Source organism: Lissotriton helveticus, chromosome 5_1 (assembly GCF_964261635.1).
Source record: "Lissotriton helveticus chromosome 5_1, aLisHel1.1, whole genome shotgun sequence".
Classification (NCBI taxonomy): domain Eukaryota; kingdom Metazoa; phylum Chordata; class Amphibia; order Caudata; family Salamandridae; genus Lissotriton; species Lissotriton helveticus.
In genome coordinates this window covers 111,116,559-111,129,669 of record NC_136065.1, presented here as the reverse complement: position 1 = coordinate 111,129,669, position 13,111 = coordinate 111,116,559, and the positions used below count along the sequence as shown (strand labels likewise).

General features: G+C 47.7%; 1 protein-coding gene across 1 annotated transcript in view; it reads right to left on the bottom strand.

Annotated features, from left to right (window-relative positions):
• Nucleotides 1-13,111, bottom strand: part of PSMB7 (proteasome 20S subunit beta 7) — a 188,640-nt gene that overhangs the window by 151,661 nt on the left and 23,868 nt on the right. Inside the window, exon 3 of the mRNA XM_078641832.1 lies at nucleotides 3,888-3,985. Coding sequence (XP_078497958.1) covers nucleotides 3,888-3,985 — 98 coding nt within the window. The remainder of the gene's footprint in view (nucleotides 1-3,887; nucleotides 3,986-13,111) is intronic.

The window sequence follows — 13,111 nt, the reverse complement described above, 5'->3', positions numbered from 1 at the left end:
TGGTCACGACTCCGAGGAAAGAGTTGAAAAGGTTATGTATTATGTACTTATCGAATCTCAGAGATCAAACTGAGTTGACCAAAAAAACTGATTGCCCATCAACCGTTTTTAATTTCGCAGGCTATTCAACCCTATTTAACCCTGCGGATGACAGAACACAAAAGGTTCTTGCTGATACGATTTAGATTTGGGATTCTTTTTAGATTATTGAGTTTCCCTGCCATTAACGACTGGACAAGTGATATAAGTAAATGCCCATGTGACGATACATCCACCCAATCGGACATTCATAATTCATATTTTATTTTTCTGTAAATTTTATACAGTACCAAGGAAAAGGTGGATTATGCCCATTTTAAAATATAAGAATTGTAAACAATGTCGCCCTGCCTTCTTGGCAATTCGGAAACTTGATGACATATTTTCGGTAGCATCTGTTTCTGGATACCTTAGAAATGTTTTTCAATCAAGGAAATCAATAATTATTTAATATTTTTAATAGTCTGAGCCTACGAGATGTTTTTGTTTGTATAAATATTTATTGTGTTATTTGTGTAAACTGTGATTTTATGTACTTTTATGGTTATCAATGTTTCATAACCGAATAAAGTCTTTTGAAATTGAAATTTAATTGAAGAGTTCCGAATATTTTCGTTATGCACAAGTCCGGCATTCGCTCCAGGCTGCATTGCCCAGGGACGATGAGCCCCCGAAGGCCTCACCTCTTGAAGATAGAATCCTGGATGGCCACCTCCCCGAACAAACAATCTCCTTAATATATAGGAAGCTAATTAATCATAGAGCTGATCCCTCTGAGGAGCTGAGGGCTAGGTGGGTTCAAGATGGTATAGAATTAGATGACGAGGACTGGCAGATGGCAGTGTCCTCCCCTAAAGAGGTTGCTATTCCAGCTCGGCTTAGGCTCGTTCAACTTAAGGTTCTGCACCGGGTCTACGTCACGGGACCCCGGCTGGTGTATATGTGGCTGTCGGATTCTCGACAGTGTGGTCATACAGGTTCTTTTCGACATCATCTGGGAATGTAAACTTATCACCAAATACTGACGCCAAATTCACGACATTAAGCATAGGGTATTGGGGGTCTCTTTGTTGCCGGAGGCGAGGAGATGCCTCCTAAACATATGGAGCCAACTGGCCTAACCTCTGCACAGACACAGTGGACTACATTGGGCTTCATGATCGCGAAAAGAAACATTGCCCAGCTATGGGGAGCCGTACAACTTCCCACCCTAGAAGTATGGGAAAACAATTTAGATTGGTGTATGTTTAGGGAGAAAACGGTTTATCTTGCGAGGGGACGCCCTCGAAAGTGGTCATTGATATGGGGACCCTGGAATCGTCACAGAGGAGAGACTTGTGTGCCACCCAGAAATGCTGTATTTGATGTGCCCCCTTCCCCGTAAAGTCCCTTATTATGTGTGTATTCAATCTTCCTGTACCCCCTGATGTGTTACCTGTACTATGGCAACTATCTCTGTAATGTGATTTTGGCTGACACTTTATTTAATAAAAAGAATTATATAAAAAAAAAAAATCCAAACTGTGGAACCAGAGTTTAGAATTTTAGAAAAGTTTAAGGACCAAAATAGCGCCAGTAATTGTGACCTGCCCATCGCAGTCATCTGGTTGAGCTGGACCAGGACAAAGTCAAAAGTTGTGGCCAACCGCAATTGGATTCAGGGGCCACGTATGACTCAGTGAAAAGTTTTTCTTTGGACTTGGTTACCATAATGGAAGTCAAAAATGATCAAGGGGGCAAGGCATCAGGCGGAAGAGGCTTCACTTCTTCAGATAGTGGCTTGAAGGAGACCTTTTTTTCTTGGTTATCGTATGACAAGAAAACTCCAAGCTTGAGAAATTTGAGCTTCACTCACAGAGAAGGTCCCTCACAAGCTGTATTTCGATCATGATACTTGGTCACTTTTTGGGGGTCGGATTCTTCCAGAGGAGCAAGCTGGTGCAAATGAAGAGGGCTCTACAAAGCTACACACCTCTGTGAGGCTCAGCTCGGATTTTCAGGAGCAACCTGAACCTTTTGCCCAGCAGCGAAGCACCTTTGTCAGATCGGCTTTGCGGTTGGTCCCGGTCTCCCATCAGTTCTCAGAGCACAAAGTTGCCAAAAAGATTCGAAGTCCCATATTTCAAGAAACTACAGGAGGAGTACAATTTGACACCAATCAAAGGCCCAGGAATTTTGGGGACAGCACTGGGGTCAAGGCTCACTTCAGATGAGGCCAGTAGAAGGTTCCTGGGCAGGTCCAGTTAGAGGTGGTCACCTGGGAACGCAGGAAAAGGCCTCTTGGACATGTGTCCTTGTAGCCCAAACAAGAGGTCAGCCGTATGCCACCTGGAGTCCACTACTTTGTCCTGGGTGCCTAAGCAAGAGCAGGTCCAGTCTTCAAGACTCTTCTTAGGTCACAGACAGCAGGTCCAGTCCTCTGCTGTTCTTCCACAGGTCCAGAAATGATCTGGGAAGGGCACTGGGGATGCCACACTTATGTCCAGTGCCTGCTTATGGGTGGGGGAACCTCCTGACCACTCCGTAACCAATGGGGCAAAAGTTCCCAGGGGTGATCCTACACCTTTTTGCAGCACTAACTGTATGTTTTACTTTAAACTATCACAGTGTCCCTCTCTACCTAAATCCAATATGTTAGAACCTTTCTTCCTCTGGTCAGCGCTCCCTGTGGCAACCCAAACATGTGGCTAAGATAATGGGCAAACCCTCACTTGTGGTCACTCAAAACTAGTTCCTAGGCAGCCTGTGCTCCTCACAAGATGGCCACCTGTAGTCATTAGACCTTCCTTTGTGTCCCACCTCCCCAGCCTCCCAGAATACCTGTGTGCATTCTACCTAGTACTGTTTGAAGGTTCCACTCATGTCAGTGGATGGTCTGGTCAGCTGGCGAGGTGTGCGCTCTGCTGTATTCTTAATAAATCTATCTTGTAACTTAAAGGAAGTGTCCTGCTGCTTACATAACTACTTACAACTTTTGGGCGACTATTTGGCTGACCAGACCAGAGAGGCAGACCAGGGAGGAAGCACAGCACAGCCCTGAGCAACACCTCGCACCAAGAATCCACTGCGGGCCACCCAACTGCAGCTAGAAACCAGAGAAAAAGAAACTAGAAACCTGCCAAACACCTCTAAATAAGAAGAAATCTGTCTCAGGTGGTTCTCGGTGCACCCACAGCCAGGGCACCATCAGAACGTATACTAAGAAGTGTAAAAAAAAACCCACAAAAAACAAAGGCAGCATTTTCCATCAATATGCGCAGGATCTAGAACAAAATTCCCATAGTCATAAAGAGTACCCTAAACTGCTCCAAGTTTGGGAAAGAGTTGAAGACTCACCTCTTTAAAGAACACTGCCTCACAATGCATTAACCGTCCATATATCTTTCCTATCAATTATTGACTTAAATCTGGTCTTTCAATTATGCACGACAGAACTCTGCTGGATTTTGGCTAGGGTTGTGCTATAGAAACCTTATATACATATAACATTTTACTGCAGACTGAGCTCATATACCATAGGAAGAGTGACAGAGTTTTGTGTTAGAGTATGTATAATGGTTGCTGGCAATCTCAACCAAAACTGCATGCAATTTGTGATCTAGAAAACGAAGGGTTTTGGCACAGTTCGTGGAGTTTACACTCCCATAAAATTAGATAGGGCTAAGGCACGTCATCAAAGGTTGGGAAGCACAGGAAGGAAAAACGATCTTCTCCTAAAGAAAATTTCAACGAGAGAATTAACACCCCACACTCCCAAGGAATGTTCTGCAGAGCATAGCATCATAAATCTAGCAGCAACACAACTGTACTTTAGCAATCCCAAGAATTTAATTCAAATGTCCACTTACTAAATATTGGGGGAAATATAGTGTATTTTCGAACAGTTTTTGTCTGCTACTATCATTCCTTCAGTTGCTCTTGTATCAGCACCAAGAATGATACCATCCTAAAAAGAAAAGAAAAAAAACAAGATATTGGTTTCATCTCAATTGCAGTTACTTTTCTTCTCAGTTTTGTGCATTTAGATTGACTGTTCACATCTACAAAGGCCAGCTGGGAGCATTTCATAAGTTTATCTATCATGCATCAGCGAACAAAAAAAATTCACAATTAATTTTGCAATGAGAATAGGGACTGCGTAGTTGTTTATGGATTTGCGCCTTAGCATCAGATGCTGAAAAAGCATTTCATAATACAGAATGGCAGTATCTTTTAGAACATTAAAATGGTGCATAACGTTCTGCAAAAAAGCACCAAAATGGTTAAAATCCTATATGCACAACCAATAGTCAATGTATTTGTAAATGGAATCTTATCACCCTCATTCAAAGAGGCGTACACTATATGGTTGTTTCCATCCCAACGTTCTAGCTGCTATGTAAAATAGGAAACAACAAACAGTTACATGGTATGTACACCATAAACAGGGACACCGGAATTATTTGGCAAGGGAGCACCAAATTATGCAGCGGTTTGACTAAATTATACGGCAAGAAAAGTCAAATGTAGAGCATTTTTTATAGTATTACATCATTATTTTCAAATGTTTACACATAGAAATATTGTCTGGAGAAAGATGTCATCTTATTATTTCCAGTTTAACAACCAAATATACAGAAATGAGCAACTGAAAGATGACTAGCTAACCTTTGCAAAGGGGGTTCCCGGTACACAAACACATGCTGCAACGTTTTTAGTAACTTTTGATCTGTTTGAGCAAGATTTTTTTTTGTCAACATCTGAAGATTGTACAGCAGATGATGGAATATGTGGCAAATCCCTTAATATGCGGAAAAAGCTGCAACCACATTATCACAAAATTCTAGTGGCCCTGATCATAAGTAATGAATTTAAGATGGCAACATACGCAAATTACTTTTTATCTTTCTAATTGGCATTGGAATGCTCCATCTACAATCTGGTACAGTAAACTCAAGACTAGTCAAACACATCTGGGCACAGCTTAATGACAAAACAGTGGTATGCCCATTACCTAAACTATGTATGAAACGCCATATTACTAAGTACAACAATAGTTGGCAATAACATGCAAAAGCAGTGTATCTGTCACATCCAAGTAAATACAGACAAACAAAGAAAAGGAGTCTATAAGATCGCCACTGAAACTCTTATGGTCAGGTAGGTTGAAAACTATTAAAATGATGGCAACATCTAAAATTCTTTATCCTACCACGATGTTCCCAAAACACTGCCGCCGTTATTCTTCAGGGAGCTCAGCATAAAACTATCACCCCCCCCCCCCCAAGAACGGTAAATTTTCCAGGATATCCCTAACAAAACTAAGACATCAAACAAGAAAGAGTATTTAGGTTTCCAAATGTCCATCTCTACCAAGAAGCAATACAGATATCGTAAGCATGATGAGCAAAAAGATCCAGACAACTATGACACAATGAAACAGGTAAAAATAGAAGTCTCTTCCCGGGCCTCGGGAGGAGGACCGGGCACCGGTGACTCTTTGGGTGCGGAAGGTGGCAGGGAGGAAATCGAGGAACAATGACCATCTGACAATCATTTTGCCAAGGTGACTTTATTGCTGCGTAAGCGCTTCCCGCCATTGGACACTGGGTGAAGGGCCTCCGAGGGTGTGAATGAGAGACTGCCGGCGGCGGAGAGTCCCTCACCCCAACGCGCAAGTACACTGTTTTGGGAATGGGGTATGCACTCTGCTCAGTTGGGGGGGCGGGCAGTTTTGAGTCCGTGCAGCAGGGGGGCAGGGTGGGGGGTGGAACGGGAGTTGGGTAAGTTTGCAACGTGGGTCTTTTTGGTCCTGCAGGTTCTTGTTTTAAGCACACATAGGTATCTAGGCATGTTTCACGTCACTGAGGCATTCTGGTCTATTCGGGACACTGGGAGTATGGTATATTGGCTACGGTCACGCCTGCCTTGCACTTGCCTCCGCAGGCCGCCTCGCCAGCGGCGGAGGGGCCCTGTGGCTGATCCCTGTTTTTCTTATGGCTGGAACAGATAGACGCACCATACCGAACCCGTTGCTTGTCATGTCATGGAACGTCAGAGGTCTAGGGGATAAGATTAAGAGGGGATTGGTGCTGCAGGGGATTAGAAGACAGGGACCAGCTCTCATTCTCCTACAAGAGACACACTTGACTGGGGCGGCCACGAAGGCCCTGGATAGGAGAGGTTATCACATGATAGTGCACGCTGAGTTTACTTCGGGGTCCCGCGGCACGGGTATCCTGCAGAAAAAATCATCCCAGTTTATTGTAAAGTCTACAGCAACCGATGCCCATGGCCGCTTTGCTGCAGTTCATGGTCAGTGGGAGGGGAAACTGTTAAACGTAGTTTCTGTGTACATACCACCAGCGTTACACTCTGAGGCATTGCCGGATCTTGGTAAATTTTTGCTGACTCTCCCTGATGGGGACCTACTCATAGGTGGGGATTTTAACATGGCACTCACGGACACCTTGGACCGGTTCCCCGCGCGCACACACACACACAGAAGGGCCCAGCAGGCTCCAGACCTTTTTGGAAGCACAGGGGTTGGTGGACATATGGCGCACGCTACACCCTAACCAGCGACAGTACTCGTACTTTTCGGCCACACACAACAGCCTCTGTAGGATAGATTATTTCTTCGCATTGAACAACGGGCATCTTACTGTGGGCGAGACGACTATTCAGCCACGGGGCGTATCGGATCACTCACCGCTCACCTTGACGATCACCACCATGGACACGAGACAACGGAGGGTATTTCCGATCTTCCAGATCACTAAAGACCTGAAGAAGGTTACGCGGCTATACTTCGAGGAAAACCGATCCTCGGTGGACTCTCCCTCTACGTTATGGGAAGCGTACAAGACCGTATTTAGGGGTCAGGCCATTGCCGTGATTGCGAATCATAAAAAGGCACACAGACGTGAGGCCCTGGACTTGGAGTTGGGCCTCGAGAGGGCCAATACCGCCCATATGGCGAGCCCCTCGGAGGACACACTCCATGATCTCCAGGTCCATCAGCGCCGCCTCACTGACCACATGAGGAGGATTACGGTGTCGGACATTGCGGCAACGCAACACAGGGTCTACGACATCGGGGAAAAAGCCAGCAAACTTCTGGCGTGGTTAGACAAGAGGCATGGGGGGGGGAGTAACATCCTACAACTTACTGACCCAAGTGGCAACGTCCATACCCGCCCCGACGAGATAGTGGAAGTCCTCGCGGATTATTTTGAGGGGGTGTACACCCCTGAGACTGTGGTGGGGGAGGGCGAGGTTCGGGTTGCCCTCGAGCACGTCCCCCTGCCGGTATTGACGGCAGAGACGTCAAATGGCATAGACGCGCCACTAACGGTGGGAGAGATTCAACTGGCTATCAGCGCCCTTCATCCGGGTAAGGCTATGGGCCCCAATGGGATTCCCATTGAATGGTTTAAAATTGAGTCTGAGTCCCTGAGCACGCCCCTACTTCATATGTACGAAGAATCTAGAGTGGAGGGTAGGCTGCCACCGGATCAACGGATGGCGTCCATCGTTGCAATACCGAAACCAGGTAAACCCCCCAGCGAATGCTCGTCGTATAGACCTATTTCCTTGCTGAACCCGGAGGCCAAAGTTATTGCTAAGGTGTTGGCGAGCAGGCTCCTGCCGTGCCTACCTCAACTGACCCACCCAGACCAATCCGGCTTCATGCCACATCGCAGTACTGCTTTGAATCTCCGCAGGGTACATGGGGTAGTGGCACGAATCCCTCTACTACAGGGTCCGGCCGCGATCCTTTCATTGGACGCCAAGATGGCGTTCGACATGGTGGAGTGGGACTATCTTTTTGCAGTGCTCGCACGCATGGGTTTTGGCCCGGTGTTTATCTCCTGGATACGCATGTTATACAGAGACCCCATAGCCAAAGTGGTGGCAAACGGCCACACTTCCAGGACTATATCTCTAGGCCGTGGCACGAGGCAGGGGTGCCCGCTTTCACCCCTCCTTTTCGCTTTGGTTTTGGAACCGTTGGCAGTTACGATTCGCACCACACAACTCCTGAAAGGTATTCAATGGACTCCGCACTGGGAGGATAGAGTGTCCCTCTATGCGGACGATATACTAATTTACCTCACAGACCTGGGGGACAGCCTTCCTAACCTCCTGGCCCTCTGTACTGCACATGGGCGGATCTCGGGTTACACCATCAACTGGGCGAAGTCTATAATTTTCGAGCTACGGGGACCACTCCCGCCACTCCCGGACTCCTGTCCGCTAGAACTAGCGCGCACGTCCTTCAAATATCTGGGGATTCATATCACCCGGGACGAGGCAGAGTTCGCACGACTGAACCTGCAGCCCCCCTTAATCCGCCTCCGTAGTGATGTGCAACATTGGAAAGAACTCCCCTTAACGTTACTAGGAAGGGCAGCGCTCTTTAAAATGATGGCTCTGCCACGCTTCCTATATGTCCTTGAAAATGCTCCGTATTTAGTGCCAGATAGCTTCCTCCAGAAAATAACGGCGCAGATCTCAGGCCTGCTCTGGGGCAGCCAGCCAGCCCGAATCGCACACACAAAATTGAACAGGGGATGGTACGACGGTGGCATTGCGCTACCCAACGTACAGCTGTACTACTGGGCGGCCCAGCTGAAAATCCTTAACCAGTGGATACACGCCCCGCAAGAGGACCCGGCGTTTAAGGCAGACAGGGAGCAACTGGGCACGAACAGTTTGTTGACCCCACTGTACCACCGTGGTGTAGCGGCGAAGCTGACGGGGCCTACGAAACACACAGTGCGTCTCTGGTATAAGGCACAGGCAAAGTTGAAATGGGATGGAATCATCACTAAACTTACACCTCTATGGGACACGAAGGCGTTGGGCCACTTGCGGCGCTCCAAGGGCTTCACGCAGTGGGATAATATCGGCATCTCAACAGTGGGGGACATGTGGACGGGGGATGGAATAATCTCCTTTGCAACCCTACAGGAGCAATATGATTTGAGGGAAACAGAACTCTACAGATACACTCAGATCAGACATGCACTGCGAGCGGCGATCCCGCCTAACACATCCCCACCCGAATCCTCCCCTCTGGAAGACCGTCTGCTCACGGACTACTTGCAGGAGGGGGCGACTTCGATGACGTACCGTAAATTAGTCAACAACATGCCTGATCCACTGGGGAAACTGAAAGACAAATGGGTGTTGGAGGTGGGCGATCTGGATGAAACTGAGTGGAACGCAGCCATGGCTTCCCCGCGCGAAGCAGGCATTTCCTCCAAATTCCGCCTAGTACAGTTAAAAATCCTACACCGGGTTTACTACACTCGCACGACACAACACAAGTTGCACAGGGCTGAGCATCCTTATTGTCTTAGGGGTTGCGGGGCAGAAGGCTCGTTCATACACACGATCTGGGACTGTCCGCTGCTGGTTAGTTACCGGCAAAGAGTATTACGCACCTTGGCCCAAGCACTACACACCACCCTTGCTCTGGACCCGCGAATGTGCCTGCTGAATGTCTGGGGGCCGAATGACCTCACCTTTTATGCAAGAACTTGGGTAACGGTGGGGTTGGTGACGGCGAAACGAGATATAGCACAGAAATGGGGGTCGGCTGAACTACCCACGCTGGCCCAGTGGATCCGTAACATGGATATGCTCATGCTGACTGAGAGGGCGGTATATAAATTGAGGGGTAACCCGCGCAAGTGGAATGGGGTGTGGCAGACATGGAACTCCTACAGGGGGGACATATGTGAACCACTGGAAGAGGATGATCTCGAAGGATCTGAGAGCGAGGAGGACCTCTGATTGAATGTGAGAATGACTGTTAGGTGCTTTACACGGGTGCGGGTTGGACTTGCCTAAGGGAGGGTAGTGTGGAGGGAAGTAATAAGGCAGGGGGCACAGGAACACTTGATAGGTCCCTCTATAGGTAGACTGGGATGCAGGATACTGATGATGCTGCCCCACCTACATGCCGAACTATGTGTGCAGTTTTTCTTGTTTAAGTTGTTTATATGCAAACCACGTCAAAAAACTGAAAAAGCAAACTGTATTTTCCACGATATGTATATATTCCTTTTCATCATGTCACTTGACTTGCCGGATTTTCACTTGGAACTCGAGGGGCCGTTACACCTTTTGTCGCTCTCCGTTTCTTGTGTTCTTCATAGGTACCCTGCGAATGTATGTGACCATGTGACTGATGGAGATAACTGTATTATTTATGTATTGCGACAAAAAAAAAAAAAAAAAAAAAAAAAGTCCCGTTAACAAAACTCATTATTCCTCGTACATTCTACACTGCGAACAACTATGGACTCATCTGCTCCGCAACTGTGGCGATAAGTACCAAGAAAACGCTAAAATATACCAAGGAGGAAGGCCAAACAAAGGAACGATGGCTCAATAAGTATATAGTATGACAAAGATTGCACACATCACAGTTGTTCTGCCATAAATGAATGAAAAGAAGAGGCATGATCTTAAATCAAACACATCAGGAGATCTCCGTAAAACGTGCACTAGAGGTAATTAACAACTTAACCTGCCGATAACTGGATAAATAACAGTTACTAATGCTTGCTATCCAAAGAACAATGGCAAAATAGAAATTCACAATAGAAACCGTATATAACTGGGTGACGAATAAGCAAATATTGTCCCCACACATACCAAAATCTGCAGTTGTACACAAATATACCAAAATAGAGACTAAACTATAGGAGTAATAACTGAAACCTATTCTATTAAAAACATGAAGAGAAAAACCTATCCTTCCATACGAGAAAATATGAAAACAAAACACATGTCAAGACTGGCCTCATTTACTTAAATGCATCTTTAGTTTCTACAAAAAAACATTCTCCTGTAATATTACACAAAGCTAACAAATGCCGGCAATGCAAGAACATGGTGCAACTATAAAGCATATGCTCTTCTCGTACAACAAACTAAAATAATATTGGTTCATGGTTGCCAAAATGGTACTGGACATCATTACACCCTATACAACAAATCATTATGCAAGTCCTTCCTTTCATCACTGGAAAACGCGCCATTTGGTGAGCGGTCAACATCCCCCTCCCCCCAAATTTTTTTATAAAATTACAGAATACCCTGCAGATTACTGCACTATAGAGAATACCAAGCAAGTGGAAATCCCAGAACCATAAAGCCTAACCTAATGGTGGAACACAATATGCTATACTCGGACAAATTAAAAATACCATGACTACACCTAAAACCATCGATGTATTCATGGTCAGACCTTCTCAATGGACAATCTTCAAGACCTACCTTGAGAGACCCCTCCAGAGTGACATTCAATAAACCTCTGTGTAGCACACAGCACTTGGATACCAGCCATAAATGAAAATATTAGAGAATCAAACCCATTCCCTTTCCATATCCTCATCAAACATGGAATCATAAACCACGTCAACATGATTTAATATCTGCTATCAGACTACCCATCTTTTTCGTTTTCTTTTTTCTGCTCTATTTAATCATAGTCCTGCATCCAAATAGGATCATATTATGGTGTAGTGATGCATCTGAAACCCAAAGCAAACAAAACAAGCATTAGAAATGCAATCGGGCTCGGATTTATTTGAGTTTGAGCTAATGGCATTGTAAATGCCAATGTATTGTTGCTATGTGTTATGGAGTGTGTTCATGTGGTGTGTACTGCTAGGGATCTCCTTGTGAATGTGCGAATATTGCACCACTTGCCTGTGATGTCCTTCTTATGTGTAAGAAGCTTGCACTGCTGCTGCCTGTGATGTCGTTCTTGTGAGTGGGTGAAGATTGCACCTCAGCTGGCTGTGGTCTCCTTGTGAGTGTATGCACCGTCATCGCTAGCCTGTAGATATGCATTATCATCGCTAGCCTGTAGATATGCATTATCATCGCTAGCTTGTAGGTATGCACTGTCATCGCTAGCTTGTAGGTATGCACTGTCATCACTAGCCTGTAGATATGCATTGGCTTCACTAGCCTGTAGATATGCACCGTCATCGCTAACCTGTAGATATGCACCGTCATCGCTAACCTGTAGATATGCACCGTCATCGCTAACCTGTAGATATGCACCGTCATCGCTAACCTGTAGATATGCACTGTCATCTGCACTCTGCACCGCCAGTCTGCACCGCCACTCTGCACCGCCACTCTGCACCGCCACTCTGCACTCTGCACCGCCACTCTGCACTCTGCACCGCCACTCTGCACTCTGCACCGCCACTCTGCACTCTGCACCGCCACTCTGCACTCTGCACCGCCACTCTGCACCGCCACTCTGCACTCTGCACCGCCACTCTGCACTCTGCACCGCCACTCTGCACTCTGCACCGCCACTCTGCACCGCCACCCTGCACCGCCACCCTGCACCGCCACCCTGCACCGCCACCCCGCACTGCCACTCTGCACCGCCACTCTGCACCGCCACTCTGCACCGCCACTCTGCACCGCCACTCTGCACCGCCACTCTGCACCGCCACTCTGCACCGCCACTCTGCACCGCCACTCTGCACCGCCACTCTGCACCGCCACTCTGCACCGCCACTCTGCACCGCCACTCTGCACCGCCACTCTGCACCGCCACTCTGCACCGCCACTCTGCACCGCCACTCTGCACCGCCACTCTGCACCGCCACTCTGCACCGCCACTCTGCACCGCCACTCTGCACCGCCACTCTGCACCGCCACTCTGCACCGCCACTCTGCACCGCCACTCTGCACCGCCACTCTGCACCGCCACTCTGCACCGCCACTCTGCACCGCCACTCTGCACCGCCACTCTGCACCGCCACTCTGCACCGCCACTCTGCACCGCCACTCTGCACCGCCACTCTGCACCGCCACTCTGCACCGCCACTCTGCACCGCCACTCTGCACCGCCACTCTGCACCGCCACTCTGCACCGCCACTCTGCACCGCCACTCTGCACCGCCACTCTGCACCGCCTCACTGCACCGCCTCACTGCACCGCCTCACTGCCACTCTGCACCGCCACTCTGCACTGCCACTCTGCACCACCGCACCGCCACTCTGCACCGCCACTCTGCACCACCGCACCGCCATTCTGCACCGCCAT